Genomic DNA, 17999 nt, shown 5'->3' on the forward strand with positions numbered 1-17999 from the left:
AACGTTGTTTCATGTACCTCTTTTCTGGTAGTTTAGCACCAGCACCTGAATCACCGGATGTCCTACCACCTGAATGGCTGGAATCTAAAGTCCCATCAAGTTCCATAGCTTGTTGCAAATTTGTCAGACTCTTATAGCGTATATTGAAAAGAGGAGAGCCACCTTTATAACCAGGTGGTGTCTCCTTTAAAGGTGAGGCGCTTTTTTGCCTCATCAAAGGACGTCCTCTTTGAGTGCCACTATTTTTAACGTACAACTTTGCCAATGGTGGCTTCTCAAGTTTCGGTTGAGGAGCTTCTTTTACCGCTCGCCTCGTTCTTTTTTCAGCTTGAATTTTCTTCGTAGGAATGGTCTCGATCGGTGGTGGTTCCGGTCTATCATCTAGCAATGGCGCAATTGTTACGGTGACAGGTGTCAATGGTGGACTGGAACTTTGGCCGGGATTCAGTGGACTCTCGTAAGGAGATCTGACGCTTTTGGGCAAAGGTGCAAAGCCACGAACGTAATCGTAAATTTGATCTATCTCGTCGTAATCTTCGGTGCAGGAAGAAGGTGGCACGCGATTTTCGTCCCGGTATCCGACGTGACCGGAGGATGTCTGATGACTGCTACTGTGATAATGATGATGATGATGATGATGACTGCCGTTGCTGTTTCTATGATGACTCAGTGGAGCATTTTCCGAGTTAGCCGATGATCGCCTCAGAAATCCCGAAGCACTTCTTGTCTGTCTTGAGGGTTTACTTTCACCTAAACGACCGTCAAGAACATGAGCGCGATCAGCTACGTCGGCTACGAGCCGTGAGGCTCGTTCGATCAACCTCGTGAATTCTTGCATCAGTCTAAGGGCCTCCTCATTTCTCGCCTTGACTAATTTCAAAGGTGCCGCCAATGGTAACGCCACGGCAGCTCCCTCTCTCTGTAAGGGCAAAGCGAACACGTGTTCCTCTTCGAAGGTCGAAAGGAGCCTAAGCTCCGGCACGAACTGGGATGAGGATTTTAAGCCTCTCGGTGGCTGCCCGTGAACCAATCTGACCGTTAGTGGTAGACGTTTGCTCAGCAAAGCTTTCGCCGTGTGAACCCCACTGATGTTGTCTTCTCTGGCTAATGCACTGAAGCGTCCACGTTGATCCATACCCAGAAGAATGCTATCACCTCGACAGTCGACGCATCTTAAGAATCGTCCACGACCTGGTAATGCTACCTCCCCAGCTGTCACGATTGTCTCACCAGCGGCCAGAGTTCTTGTTCCTTCAGGCACGACGATTCCAGATTCATCATCTACCCTGCAGGCTATTCCACGTACCGTTTCTCTTACCAAAGCTCCCTCCTCCGGGCATCTTCGAGATAGCTCGTTTACAGACTCGATTCCCCGAACCTATAGAGTCAACGGGATTAACATAAATCTTAACATTAACTCGAAATACGCAACACTATCCCAATGATCATTATAACTGAACTCACCGCTCGACCTTCCTCGCTTAAAATTTCAAAATATCCAGCATAAGAGTCCGGAATAGCTAATCTTGGTCCAACTCCAACTACTCTGCGTCCTTCCTTGATTTTAACAGCCTGTGCTACAATTTTGCGTCGACGACCAGCCGATACAAGCAATGCCGTGCTTTGAAGACTCGGCGCTGGCAATGTTGGTACACCAAGGCCACCATATTGACCCTTAGTTATCTTGATCACAGCCGGCAGGCGATACTTAGTGACAAATTCTCGTAAATAAGTCGCTTCCTCGGCCCAACGTGCGGCCGCCACGACAATTTGCCCGTCAGTTGCAGCCATCGTCTTAGCCGCCCGACCGAGACGGACTATGACGTCCTCTCGTCCTCCTCGAGAGGGTAAACTCCGTTTTTTCCTCCAGGATCTCCTCCAGGCCCTTTCTCAAAAGCTACTGTTCCTTCTGTTGCTGCTCCTGCGAATCCAACTTTACTTCTTTATGCGCCATCTGAAACCAATAAGACACCATTTCTTCTATGATTGAATTGATCCTTCCTTTTATGACCCACATATGAAACATTTGAAAGAGATTTTGATCATCGTTGTTAGACATGACAAGCGAAACAAACGTTTTTCTTTTATAACAATAGATCTTATCCCCACCCTTCTCTCCCTCACATCACGTGACATGCCATTCGAGTATTATACTGTATATTTAGTTAGATTAAATCGTTCGTTAAAACGAAGTATATAATCGGGAAATACGTTGGGGTTCGTTCTTTTAATGACAGCGTTATATAGATTCGTTTCAAAAGCTATATACACGGTAGGCGAGGGAGTCACGAGATTAATTATTACGATTAGAAACGTCTTATTACTTTCTTCCTGTTATAATATTCGTGATTATAGATGGCAGACTATGATAAAAATAGTTTACCAGGTTTTGCGCGTTATAGTTTAAACTTATAGGTTAACAATGAGATTTCAAGTAAATACAGGGTTTTTATTTTGCGAGGATCAATTGATAATTATTTTTATTCAGGTTTTCAAATGTATTTTTTTTATATATGTGCATTAGGAATTTAGTATATTTGGATTTTTGTTGAATACAGTTGGTTCCATTTTGTTCACACTGTATATATAATTTTTGCAAAAATTATTTATATAAGTTTTGGTCTTTCGATTATTATAAAAAAAATAGTAATTTTGATTAACAAAAAGAATTGCATAACTAAATTGTTGTCGTATAACGAGTGTATTCGTGAATCGTAAAATACCATAACCTAAAAATTAGTTGGTTAATCCCTTTTCGAGACAAATTTCTATATTTTTGGATGTATTTGTTAAACGAACGATTATAAATGATGATTCTTAAGAAAGATAGATAGTTTATCTTGTATATATTTATGACAATGATAAATAATTTCACACGTAATTTCGTTTAATCGACTATCATCGTGCGAACCTTTTGTAAAATCTTCTTCTCTCTTTCTATCTTATAGGAAAAGCGATCAGAGGCGCCAGTTTTACGTTCGTCACGGTGAAAACGAAGTTTGCTTTCCCATTCCGTGTGCACACGACGCGGTCAACGTTTACAACACGCGAACCCGTAGTGTGTAGGATATATACACGAAGCCTGACGTTGTCATTAGTCAAATTCCAATTACGGACCGGTTTCATAATTTCCACGGCAAGGGCACTCGTCGCTCAAAATTATACACGGCCGGTAGAATCGTGTTGGAAGAAACCTATGATGTTCTCTTCTCTTCTGGCTACCTCGAAAGAGAACCGTGAAGAAGAAGAAGAAGAAGAAGAAGAAGAAGAAGAAGAAGAAGAAGAAGAAGAAGAAGAAGAAGTTCACTTCTTCTTATTCGTTGCTTTCCCTCCGCCGCTTTTGCACCAACGGATACGAAATATTTTCTCTATAGGGTGTCTCGAAAAAGAAAAAACAAATTTCATCTTAACTCGAGTTTAAGAGGTTAGGTTAATAATTTAAACGATTTTCACAAGAACAAATATTTCATCTTAATATCTTCTTTCGATCTAATTAATTTACAATTATATATTTATATATATGACAAATTTTATTTATATAATTTATATATTTTTTTATTAATAATTTAATAGTAATCTATATATTTAATTAGAAATTATATTGTTAATATTAGTTTAATGAAATTTTTACTTTTTATTAATTTACATTCGAGTTGAGGTTATGTTAATTATTTGAACGATTACTATTACAAAAAATTGTTTTTTTTTGTAATGTACTGTACCATATTGTACTAGTACATTTAATTTTATAACTACGTTAGTTTTTGTGTGTGTGTGTGTGTGTTTTTCTTTGATTACTTTTATTATTTGATTAGAAAAATTCCTGTTCAAAAAATATATTACGAAATTTGATAAAATATTTCTTAACATTTCGTCACGTTACACATAATTATAATATTACTCATTTGATTTTTTTTTTGTTGTTCTTCTTTGTTTTGTTTGCAAATGTTCGTTAAAATTCAAGGACGTTACCCTGGGAAATATTTGCAAGTCATTTCCGAGACACATCATTTCTGTACATATTTACGTACAGAGTCACATTTATTATACGACATATAGAAATATAAAAAAAATTTTTTTAAAATTCTTTCTAATGTTAATTTTTTTTTTCACAAGGTGACCAAAATTACACGATTTCTTTTTCGGCAATTTCTTTTAAAACGTATCAATTGAACTAAATAACACTTTTCTCTTCTCGTATTTACCGTTACCTGTCGCGACATTAATTCGCATAATGTATATACATTATTGTTACGGTTAATTACATTTTAACTATAATAAGAATCTCGTGTAAAAAAAAAAAGATGTCTTCGTATTTAAAATTAAATTGGTGAAAGTCTTGCGAATTTGGTTAGTGAATTTTTATTTTTATTACTTTTTTTTTTTCAAACACACGCGACACGTGAAAAAATAATTAACATTGTGACCGATTTAATTGCCAACTTTCTCGCTTGATCTATTTAGTTCATTGTTGAATTTAAAAAAAAAAAAAAAAAATCAAAAGAAGAACTAATTGTAGTTAATAATGACGAGTAAAATTTACTTGAGTACACAATTATGTTCTTTTTATTTTATTTTTTTTTTTATTAAGATACATTATTATTTTTAATGTTGAATACGATAATTGTCGAATGTGAAATGGGTAAACCTTTCTTCTAACATACACAAACACACACTTTACTAACGTAGTTTCTTTTTTATACAGTATAGAAAATTATATGGGAATATTCACAACAGATATATATATATATACTATTAGAAAATAGTTTAATAAATGATATTCTTATATTTTTTAATAAATAAATATAATAAAATGTAAGATGTACAACTTTGCTTTCAAAATTTTCCTACAGATGGCTCATAAAAAAAATGGCGGAATTAAAGTTATTCCCCCTTTTTTTTTTTCTTATATATTTAATATTTATATTAAATAATTATAATACAAAAAAATTGAACAAATTAAAATCATATTACAATTATAATTTTATAATAGAATTACTTATAATACGTTTAGAAAATAATATAAATTAAATAATAATAAAAATGTAAAATAAATTGTTTCTTTTTCCAAATGAAAAAACATAAATAGGTTAGGTAAGTTTCTTCCTGATCAAAAGACCATAAGATTAAAAGCGTTTCAATACACATGTAAAAGAAGCATTGAAGTAAGTATATAAGAAATGGAACATGGGTGTTACCTAACAATAGTCCTATAATATATATATATATATATATATATATATATATATATATAACATATATATAAATCTACCAACATAAATGGGCGTGTCCATAACGATTGTTTAGAATATCTCCGACAAGAGAAGAGAATAATAATATCGTCGCGATGAAAGTTAACGGTCATGAGAGTTTACTTTTAGATCATGGGGGTCTCCGAAATCGAACGATTATTCCATAGATCAATTGTTGTTTGCTGTCATGGTGTTTATAATCGATCGGGACATGCACTTTTTATCACGGAAGTATATAAAACGAAGAAGAAAAAACTGAAGAAGATGAAGAAGAAGCTTTTCGTGCGTGTCCTGTCTCTCATCCTCTTTTTCAATCTTTTTCTTTTCATCATTAATCCAATCCCTGTTAAAAAGTTTCCCGTTACGATCAAACTTCCTAGCGAACGGATTTATTTTTGCTAACTTTTTACCGTTATCTCGAATGACGATGATTAATGTCCAAACAGGAGTACCCTCTGTGAGAACTTTGAAATAACAAACATACGAATAAAATCAACAAATTGAGGAATTAAACGAAGAAAAGGGTTGCGATGGGATGGGGATAAGGTTAGGGGGCTAGAGGATTAATGATAAAGATTGAAAAATATTTAGAAACTAATTTTTCAATATGTACTTTAAGTCCTAGGTTAAAAATCAAGTTGTATATTATTAAATGGGCGGTGCCGGACGATTGTTCAATGATGATTTTTTCTTTTTTTTTTTTTGTTAAACAAGCTCGCAAAGAGAAAAGCTGAACCGGAATAATCGTGACTTGATATTATATATATATATTATATATACACTTAGGCATCTTGCTTGCTTGCTTGGTTGCTTGCTTGCCTTCTGAATTAAACGATTCCACCAACCGGACGAATCCTTTTGCCTAGAGAGTTCTCAGTTTGCTAGGTTTATCGACGGGAAGATATTTTTATCATGTTTAGAAACTTTGCTGTTAACTGTAACTATATCCTTGACAACCCATGAGGAGGAAAAGACGAAAGAGAGTCTAACTTTACTACCACTAACAACAACAACAACAACAACAACAGCAGCAGCAGCATGTGCTAGTATTCATTCTGTTCACCATCAGAGAAAGAGAGAGAAAGAGATTAGAGTGTTCTCTTGCAGGTAGAAGTGAGTGTGGTGTGTTCCTTTTAAAAGATGGCCCGCAGACATCAGTTGGTGAGATAAGAACGGGTGGGGTGACCACACCAATGACCTGGGGCTTCGTGACAGGCGCGCCTCTAGGAAGTTATTCGAAATACTACTATTTTCCTTGCTCTGCATTCTCTACCCCCATACTCCTCCCCCATAACCTTCCTTTCCTTACCCCTCTTCCCATCCTACTTTGTAGTTTTTTGTTTCTGTTTTTAATCTTCAGTAGTAGTTGTAATTGTTCTTTTTTATCTAACACCGATCTTTGCTAATAATTATGAAACGATCTTTTAGAAACTGATACATTTGGATTGATGTTATATAATATTCGATTTAGGTTAGGTTATGGTTTTGTAATCATTGATTCATTTATGCAGTTAATTATCGAGCATCATTGTGAATTGTCATATTATTATTATGTTAATTTGTTTATTGTACTATTAGATTTATATTAATTAATATAATTACAAATTTGTATTATATTATATGTACGATTTAGGTTAGGTTATACTTTTATAATCATTGATTCATTTATGCAGTTAATGATCATAATAATTCTAATTAATTTTGTTAATAGAATATTTAATATTATTATTAAAAATTTATAATTACATTAAACATTAATTGTATTTTTATTAAAAAAATTTTCTATACAGTTTCTATTTGATTAGTATAGGATATATAAATATCATCATATAAGAGTAAAACAAAATTACAAATTATTGAGTTACCTATCACAGTTATTAAAACAAAAAATAATAAAACCTCACATTCAGATAATTTTATTTCCACTAGAAATATAAGATAGATGATAGATGATTATATGCCTGAAGTGTTAAAAGATTATACAATGTTGCTATGAGAGAAAATCGATATAAGGATTAATCAACGTGTTTTAACGGCAATTAATTTGACTTATAATTGTGGACACACCTCGAGCTATCAAGAATACAGTATGATAGTTTCATCCAACATTCCAAATGTCTCTAACTTTAAATAGTATATGTGTATATATGTACATGTGTATGTGTGTGTCTTTTATCGACTGGATCGTCGAACCTGATGACGATGTATATCAAACCCGCCTACGAATAGACGACGTACAGTACGGTGTGTCGTAAGACTTGATTCTCCCTCTCTCTCTCTCTCTCTTTCTCTCTCCTTTCTTCCGGGCAAGTTGATTTATCGACATGCCCTCGAATAATATGCTGCTACTCACTCTACGGTGTGTTCAGCTTTCACTCGTTGTTGTTGGGTGATGGGAGGGGATTAGGGGGTTCAGTTGCTGCTTATAAACCTAACGCAAAGGTGTCAACTACAAGGACTATGAGAGAGCATAATCGATTCCTTTTGTTTTCAATGGATTTAGATTTCGACACTCATTTTGTCAGTTGAAATACAATTGTCCTTGCTTGTCTTAATCATGATAAAACTAATCGATAACGCGTGTCAGGTTATTATCTTTTAGACACGCATAAACTATACATTTCAATATATAATTGTTCGATGACTATTAGTTCAAAAGTATTGGGGTGGGGGGAATAGGTATGTTAAACATTTTTGTAAAAAATTTTAACCTTAATCCGACACCCCGGGGACCGACACGACCGGGTTGACTTTGATTTATGTAAAAGGTGGTGATAGGGAAAAAAAGGGTTTGACAGATAACTTATGTCATTAGTGACAGCTCGGTGGTGGTGATTTCAGTCATTTTTTGAATATTATAATTATGGATAATCGAAGATATGATTGTTTAAATCAGTGATTTCCAAAGTGGACGTCACCACTGCCCTCTGGTGAGTGCTGTAATAATTCAGGAGGGCAGTAGAGACATTAATTTTGGCGGGAAAAAATTAATTTCCACAGGGCGTTAGGATCAAAAATGTTTTGGGAACCACTGATTTAAATGAATAGAAAGAAATATTTCACTTGCATGTGTGAAAGTCATTTTATTGTAATAATTTGTGTATTTGAATGTTTTGAGGTTTTCAAAATTAGCCGGAACATATTCTCGTTCGAACGTGATATGTGTGCATTCCCCGAACGTAATTAAATGAAATTAACTGTGTAGAGGGGATGAGGGTAGGAGTGGGGAGGAAAGAGATTGAATGAAGAAATGGAGGACCGTGGAATGAGGGTGGGGGGTTGGTAGGATCAAAAACGACAAAGCCGCGTGAGGTTATGAGGGACTTTCGCAAGAGGTTTTCTCTTTCTCTTTCACCCTTTCTCTTTCTCTCTCTTTCTAGTCAGACGGGCTTTAATTAATCTTCTAGAGAACGGTGAGCGTGTAAACGAGCGTGTCACGTAGGCTACCCGGAGCATGATCGTACATACAAATCATTTCGGGTGCGCCTCGTACTGGCTGGCGGCCTTTCCTACGTAAATTATCGAATGTTAATTGCGAAGAAGTAGAAATATAGTTTAATGTAGGAATGAAGAGAGACAGAGAGAAAAAAAAAAAGAAAAAGAAAGCAATGGGTTTGAAAATGAAGAAGAAATGGCAACGATTAAAAAATTAAAACCTAACCTCTAAGAATCAAATACAAATCGTAAATTTGTTTCGACTGTTAGACTCATTTCAAAGTTAGAAATGGTACCTTATTTATTTAGGTATTATTATTATTATTATTATTTAAGGTAATATTATTATTTAAAAATTAGAATAACTTTGCTGAGCTTCTAATCGATTATTATTGCAACATAACCTATATATTCGTGGGGAAATTTTTGATTGAATCGGGAAGGAAGAGTAATCGTTAAATTAATTATTTGGTAACTTAAAAAGGGTGTTTTTTTTTTCAAAACGAGCTGTGTGTCTTCGACATCCTCTACTCTTTTTTTCTTCCCTTTAGTCGACCCTTGAACCTACTTCTATCTTCTCTCTCTTTCTCTTTCTCTCTTTCTTTCTTTCTTTCTTTATTCAGTGTTCTTGGTTCATCGGCACGAGGACGCCGACTCGCAAACCGTAATAACTTCCTCGTGAACGAGCAAGAACTCGAACCATCCATCATGAGCAGCGTTGTTGCAGAACCCTCTTACAGCTCGACCAGCAGTCGATGCCGATCACCGATCAAACATTTTCGCTTCCTCGAACGTTAAATACGTTCATATTGAAAAATATTTTTTTGTATTTTGTGTAATTTTTTTTTCTCAACTGAAAATATAGGATAGTTTTTGTCGCGATTTTTTTTTATATTTTTTATCGCTAATTTAAAAGAATTTAGTATTTTGAGGTTATCTAAGTCTCCAGGTTTAAGTTCTTGATGATTTTCAATAGATGGCGGTGTACCACAATTCAATCATTTCACGCTTTTTTCAGATTTATTATTTTATGTATTACATTATTAATTGTGATTATTATTTTGTGCGTTTTGTTTTATTATTTAATAAATAAGTTTTAGAATTATATTAAATCACAATATATTTTATAAACAAAGCCACATAGTTTTTGTCGCGATTATTTTTTATTTTTTATCGTTAATTTAAAAGAATTTATTATTTAAAGTTTATCTAAATCTTCAGGTTCTGGAAGATTTTCAATAGATGGCGGTGTATTACAATTCAATTATTTCACGTTTTTTTTTTTTCAGATTTTACACAACTAACCTGACTTTTTCTATTTTTTTCTGTATTATTATTTTTATGTATTCCATTATTAATTTTGATTATTATTTTGTTATAACTTACGTTATAATTTACTAAATAGTTTTAGAATTATATTAAATTACAACATTTTATAAACAAAGCCACACCAAAAAAAAGAAGAAAAAAGAGATAAAAGAATGTATGATCGTGAAAAGATGAGGAAGAAGAAGAAGGTTTGTTGGTTGAACGCGTTTCTTTAGAATTCCATGGTCCGATCATTGGTCGAACGTCTCAATAATTGCTAATTGGAAGGTGGCACGAGTTTAAAAAGTGGCCGCACGTCGTCCATCTCGATGAGCCTGTCAGCTTCGGCCACCAGCTTTTGAGTGGGAGAGAAAGAAGAAGAAGAAGAAGAAGAAGAAGAAGAAGAAAATGAAGAAAAAGAAGATGAAGAAAGTGGGGTTAAGGGGTAGGGGTGGGGTAGGGGTGGGGGGTGGAGAAGAGGAGGAGGAGGAGGAGGACGAGTAATCTTTTCACGTCCAGCACGTAGCAAGAGAGGTCTTACTCTCTTTCAGTTCAGAAGAGAGTGAGAGAGTGAGAGAGAGAGAGAGAGAGAATGAGAGTTGGGTGCCTGCAGGGACGAGTACAAATTAATATTAAATTAAATTATAATGACAGTGTTTACCGACTGGGCTAACACACATAGATAGATACACAACACAGACATTGAGGAAGTTGGTTCAACAACGATGGGATACTGCTGAACCCTATTCACCTTTATATATCTATCTCTCTCTCTCTCTTACTCTCTTCTATACCTTATCGGCGATAACTTAGATACCCAACATCGCAACACGAACATCACGAAAAAGGTAGACGAAGAATTTATGAGTACGGATATAATGATCCTAATTAATAGGTAATTACCTTTCTCTAAGGGATCAAATTATCCGTTAAGATGAACCAGGTCACACTATATATATATATAATATTTTTAAATTGTATGATACAATCAAAAAGTAGAATAAGTGATACAAACACTATGAAGATTTATTTTAATGATTTTGAAATATGAAACAAATTAATGAAAAAAGAAAGAAGAAACAAAACATCATTGTGGTAAGCACATATACGTACGAATTACCAATCCTACAGTTTTACAGTATTGTTTTTTTTTATAACCAATAAGAAAAATCATCTCGCGAATAACACAGAGTAAAACCAAGAAAAACCTTCCTTTTGTTTTTTCTCCCCTCTTTTAACCTTTCTCTCTTCATTTGGAATCATTCGTTTCACCTTCGTCACTGTTGTCTTTCACGGCATTACGTGGCTGCTCGCACGTGCGGGATAGAAACTAATAGAAGACAAAGCTCGTTTTGAAGGAATAAAAAATGTTTTGTGTGTTAGGCTTGGAAAGTAGTAGTATTAGTGGTATGGTCAAAGAAAATGTAAAGAGTTATGTAGAAAAAGGGAAGAGGAACGGGGACACAACACCATAGGGGGGGAACGAGAATCTTAGCTAAGGTTGAAAATTGACCGCAGACTCATCGTTGTTGCACTCATCATTGCATACACTGTATATATGTATATATGTAGTATGTAACATAATTTAAAAGTAACTTTTACCAATTGCGTAAGCTTACCTTTTTTTTTTGTTTAATATTATTATTATACAGTACTGTATTTTATCAATACTTTTACTGCTATAAGTTTTTTTTTAGAAAATTGTTCAAAATTTGAACCAAATACTAACTTTGTGTGTAAGCTTACTTTTCTTTTTGTATTTTTTACTCTACTACTTTTTTTTATATTACTATTATACAGTACTGTATTTTATTAATACTTTTACTGCTACAAGTTTTATAAAAAATTGTTCAAAATTTGAACCAAAAACTAACTTTGTGTGTAAGCTCAATATTTTTTATTTTACTTTTTACTTTACTACTTTTTTTTATTACTATTATACAGTACTGTATTTTATCAATACTTTTACTGCTACAAGTTTTATAAAAAATTGTTCAAAATTTAAACCTAACCTTAATACTTTAAATATAAATTTTGTTGATCACATTTGTTGCATATTATTAAAATGAACAAAAAGTTAGTGCATTTATTGTATTATAAATTATGTTACAAACTGCATAACTGTTTTAGGTTTACCCTAATACTATTCTAACCTATAATTATACGTTCAATGTATTTTTATTTTTACTGCAACAGATCAAATAAGATTCGTCTTTATATATATTGAATAAATAATTATAATTTTATATTCACAAATACACACACACACACATGCAACGTAGAACTATTATATTGGATTTGTTTTTATTAGAGTCAGCCATTGCTGATTTTAAAAAGCCATCTATCGACAAAATCTGCAATCACTTACTTGCCAATTCAATACAATATGAAATATAATGAATATAATACAATGATTTATTATTATACAACAAAAATATTAAATATAAATATTTAAAATTGAGCTAAACAATTTTAAAGAATAAAAAAATTCCCTTTATAAATTTATTTCAATATGATTTTATTACGCATATATGTTTTATCTATTAATAAATAAAAAGAAAAAGAGTATAAATCATGGATTATCACATCGATTTGTATTGTAACTTGTGTTAGTAAAGTGTAATACGATGTTAGATGGTTGATGAACGTGATATGATAGTAAGAAGATGGTAGAACTATCACCCACGGCTAAGATGGTGAGAGTTTAGTGATAAAAAAAAAATAAAAATAAATAAAAAATGGACGACATGAGATCACAGCTTTCGGTTTGTTCTCGACACTCTTCACGTTACCGTCTTCTAGGTATCTCGATCATGTTTCTAGAGTTGCACGTGAAGAAAAGAGATAGAAACAGTAAAATAAAAAGAGTCAGAGATAGAAAGAGAAAGAGAAAGAGAGCAGCAGGTGTTCCACAGTGGTATCACCGGTCTTATATCATACCTAAATCATTATATAACGCATCCATGCGAGATGGGATGCAACACCGACAGTGAACAAATCCGTGATTGAGATATAGATATAGTTTGAGTTAGTATATGTGTATGTATATGATTTGTGATAGTATGTAAAAGCAAAGAGAGAGAGAGAGAGAGAGAGAGAGAGAGAGAGAGAGAAATTTAACCTTTAATTCGATTTTCTTCTTTCACGATTGTGAATTTTGATCGAAAGGTATCGAAAGAAAACGCGTCATGCAAAATATTAAATTTAATATTAAAATTAATTATTAAATTAAATATTAAATTAAATAACAAATTTAAATTTTTATCTTAGTAATAATATATAATTTATATATATATATATATATATAATTTGTAATAGTATTATAAATATAATTATAATTATTCTATTATATATTATAATATATTTTAATAATTAATTAATTATTTAATTATTAAATAATAATATTATATTATTATTTTTTATTTATATATAAAATATTAAAATTTATTTAATTATATTAAATATTAATATTACAAGAAAATAAAATCATAATTAATTTCATTGAAATAATTAATTTAATACTTTTTTTTTATTTGCATTTTCGTATTGTACTGGCTAATGGATTATTAAATAGAAATGAAATAGAAAAAAGAGTAAGAGTAAAATAAAAAGAGAAAGATACAAACACTAAGATAAAGATAGAGAACGAAAGAAAGAGAAAGAGAGAAACAGAAAGAGAGAGAGTAATAGGAAAGAGAGAAGAGAAAGATTTCGCTTTCAAAGTCCTATTTCATAACAAAGACCACAATCTCGTTGTAAAACTTAGACTCTGCGGTCGATTTGAGGGAGTAGAAAAAAAAGTAAGAGTAAAGAGAAGGGTAGAAAGGGTGACAAGGGGAGTAGAAGGGATTGGGGAAGGGAGTAAGGGGGAGAAAAGAAGATCACAACTCGTCACCGTTGTAATACAACTGTAACTATGTTAGCAAGTTGTACTCTTTTCAGAGTTATAGTCTTCTCTCTCTCTCTCTCTCTCTCTGTCTCTTTCTTTTACTCTCTTACGGTTGGACAATTCTTAAAGGCTTTAAATCAAAGGTAGTACTACTATCTTTTACGCAAGAGCGAAAATTGGAATTTTCTTATCGATTCGGTGTCTCGTTGACGAGCACTTTGCTAGCAACAAGAAGAAGAAAAAAAAAAAAGAAGAAGAAGAAGAAGACTAGGCTCGTTCCTCTTGGATTGACGTTTAAACGGCGCAACGAGGACTAAAATGATCATTGTGAGTATGAAAGAAAAGAGAGAGAGAGAGAGGGAGAGAAGGATGATTGTATTTCTCTCTATTTTTGTCTCTCTCTCTCTTTCTCTTTCTGTCTTTCTCTTTCTGTCTTTCTCTTTCACTGGGAGTCTATGTTTCGGTTCGATGATCGAAAGTAAACGCGCTTTTAAATTCCACCAATTTTTCTTCTAACCTCATCTTGTCTCTTCTTTTTTCTTTCTTTCTTTCATTTGTGTTTTTGTTGTTTTTGTTTTTTTTTATTTCTCAAGGACGTATACCTTTACTACGACCTTTAACTACTAACTACAGTACACCTGTTGCAAAATACCAACTGACAATTTGTTTGTTTTTTTTTTCTTTGGAAATATATTTCGCGCATTTATTGGAAATATGTTTCGTGTATTCATCGAATCCTATGAGACACAGATGGCGCTGAACTCGATTGTTTCTTTTTCTGATTTTTCCATGTTTTTTTGAAATTAATTAATTATTTTTTAAATAAAAACCCTAGCTGAATGCGAATACAACGTTGTGTCTAATTAACGCGTTATTTATTATATTATTAATAATGATAATAATAATAATAATAAAAATTGTTCGTTAGAATTATTGGAAATATGTTTTCGCAAGCTAATCGAAATCTATGACCAACAGATGGCTCTGAATTTACCTTTAATCTTTTTCCATGTTTTTTGAAATTAATTCATTATTTTATAAATAAAAATCTAGCTGTGTGCGAATACAACGTTGTATCAAATTAACGCGCGTTATTTATTATATCATTAATAATAATAATAATACTAATAATAATAATAAAAATTGATCGTTAGAATTTGATCAAAATAAAAAAAAAAAAAAAAAAAACAAGATATTAAACAAAAAATTACTAATAATCAAAGAAGAATTCGTATGACACTATCGATACACGTAAGTATGGTGATTGCACTTTTGATATGACTCGACTATATCTTTCCTTGTTTTTTTCTTATGTTTGTTTGTTTCTCTTGTTTTCTCTCTCTCTCTCTCTTTCTCTCTTTTTCTTATTGGTTTACATATACGAGGCCAGAGGTGGTTCGGAAAGTGCACGGGATCTCGTAGCAGCCTATGCAACCAACGGAAGAATCCCCCATGCTCTTTCCACTTCGAATAGAAAGAGATAGCAAAAGAGAGAGAGAAAAAGAGAAAGAGAGAGAGAGAGAGATAGAGAGAGAGAAAGGGTTGGTAGGCGCCTCCTCGTCCTAGAGTTATATTTAGATTTGCACTGAGCGTCTTCATGCTTCTTGTTTTACATCTGCTGACCAACACACCACCACCACCAGCACCACCACCATCATTATACAACCACCACCATAAACACTACCACTACTATTATTACTATCACTATTACAACAGTTTCCTTTTACAAGTATAGCAATGAGGGGACGTACGTTCTAGTTCATCGTCACCGTTAACCCTTTTCTTTTTAATTTTTAATTTATTTTCCTAGTGTTTAAATTATTTTTTTTTTTGGTTATTTGTATGAAATCACCAAAATTATTATCGTAAGTATATATATATATATATATGTAAGAATGAAATGAGTGCGTAATGAAAATGAAACGTGTAGGTGCAATCTCATGGATGATGGGTTGGTTAGCTAGGTACAACGTGAATCGTAGGAAGCTGCGTGGTTGTAAGGGGGGTCCTCTTTAGGGTCAAAGTTCGAACCACTGGGTTCTTTGCGTTTCCCGCTATCATTGCATCCACATCTTCTTCTACTTCTTCTTCTTCTTGTGCATATACATACACAAATGTACGTACACATATATATACACTTATTATATCATACTAATGTAGTAAGGAGAGTTATTGGTGAGAATTTCCGTTATAGCACGTTTCTTGCTATATACAAAACGTTTTTTTTTTTACAAGGGGGTATAACAAACCTAATCCTCATTTCCTTGTCATGAGATATTTTTGTCAATGATTGATTATATAGTAGGAGGAAAATTATTATTATTATTATTATTATTATATATAGTATCATTGATGAGTCCTACCGTTAAATGAGTTTATCAGAAAATTCTGTCCGTTCAAACAGACATTGGTTTGACACTAATCCAGCCATTAGAAATCTAGGGGTTCTTTTTTTTTAAATGGGATATACGAATTCCCATGAATTATATTATATCTAATTATAATATTTAATAAAGGTATGTAAAATGTATTATTTTATTTTATTCTAAAAACTGACAGAATTTTAGGGTAAACTTATATATATATATATCAATGTGATTTTGTAAAAGAGTTTTGGTATTTCGAAGAATTACGAAAGAATAAATGCATAGAAAAAGTATACGTAATATATATATATATATATATATATATATATATATATATAAGAAAGAGAAAGAAAGATATATATATATATATATATAAAATGAAAGAGAGAGAGAAAGAGAGATAGAAGATGAGAGAAAGCACAACGAAGGATAAGCGTCGAGAGAAGGAGGAGGAGGAGGAGGGAACCTAAGGAGCGTATTTTACGATCGAATCGATTATCCACGGGCCTGCACGTGGGGAACCACTTCAGGAACGAACGAACCAACGAAGGAACGAACGAACGAACGTGTGTCCGACGGGGAAGAGGCCCCAAGGTCTTCCACGGTTGAAACTTGCCGTGCGGATTTAGTTACGGCCCGTTGTTGCCGCGCTACATTGCAGCTTGCACTCTCTCTCTCTCTCTCTCTCTCTCTCTTATTCTTTCTTTATTTTTCTTTATTTATTTATTTATTTATTTCTTTTTCTATTTTTTCTATTTTTGTTTTATTTTTTCTTTCAAAGCGAAACGAAGAAGAGACCCACGACCACGAAGAGAAGGTTAGGAAGGGGATGGGTAGGGGGTGGTGGGAGTTGAGATGAATAGGAACGAACGAAGAAACACAAACCTTCAAAGATATGAAATGTTGGACGACGCCCTTTTTCCTATTCATGGTGGAAATCTTGAAACTTTTGGTGTCCTATTTTATCCCGGATGGATTTTTCCTTTGACAATTATTTTCTGTCAAGATAATATTCATTTTAATTTCATATTCATTTCATCTTTTATTATTATTATTATTATTTTTATAGTGGATAGATTAGTTCTTTCGTGGATTTGCAAAATTTATGGGTTTTCTTTTTTTTTTTTTAAATAAAATATTACATAAGATAAATTTGACTATTTTTTCCTTTATATATATATACATAAACGAGTTTGATTAAACATAAATTCTTTTTGTAAAAGTAAAAATACTTCAAACATTTCTTTCAACATTTACCAAAGGGTAAAAAAAAATGACATGTAATATATTTCATTGGCAATACATATATACATATATATATATATATATATATATGTATTTCGATGCGTAACACGGTTAACCGTTATCCAATTGCACGGCTGCTCGAAGGTAATTCCAAGTGACGAGCGCGAGTAACCGGCAGATATCCAGGAACGCGAGAAGTGACTTGACTTAAATCGAAAAGACTACCAACAGAGATAGATAGATAGATAGATAGATATATATATATAGATAGATAGATGGATAGATAGATGAATAGATAAAGAAAGAGAAAGAGAAAAAGAGAAAGAAAAGACTAAAATAGGCGTCTCGTCGTCGTCATCGTCATCATCGTCCTCTTCGTCTTCGTCGTAGTTGTCGCTTTTACTGTCCGCGAACGAACCACAGGCCATCCTCTACCTCCGGAGGAAACGATTATTCATTTTTACGATTACCCGTCGTACAAGACCAGACAGCATCCGTGAGAAT

The 17999-nt window shown here is 33.0% G+C and overlaps 1 protein-coding gene across 3 annotated transcripts in view; it reads right to left on the bottom strand.

Moving 5' to 3' along the window:
• Window positions 1-17999, bottom strand: part of sano (CABIT domain-containing protein serrano) — a 122221-nt gene that overhangs the window by 27351 nt on the left and 76871 nt on the right. For all 3 annotated transcript variants that reach the window (XM_015324462.2, XM_089170309.1, XM_089170310.1), the window contains 2 exons: window positions 1465-1954; window positions 18-1378 (listed from right to left, as the gene is read on the bottom strand). In XM_015324462.2, the coding sequence (XP_015179948.1) occupies window positions 18-1378; window positions 1465-1791 (1688 nt within the window). In that variant the 5' untranslated portion in view covers window positions 1792-1954. The remainder of the gene's footprint in view (window positions 1-17; window positions 1379-1464; window positions 1955-17999) is intronic.

Source organism: Polistes dominula, unplaced genomic scaffold (assembly GCF_049000335.1).
Source record: "Polistes dominula isolate Pdom_NZ unplaced genomic scaffold, Pdom_raw_medaka contig_15, whole genome shotgun sequence".
Classification (NCBI taxonomy): Eukaryota; Metazoa; Arthropoda; class Insecta; order Hymenoptera; family Vespidae; genus Polistes; species Polistes dominula.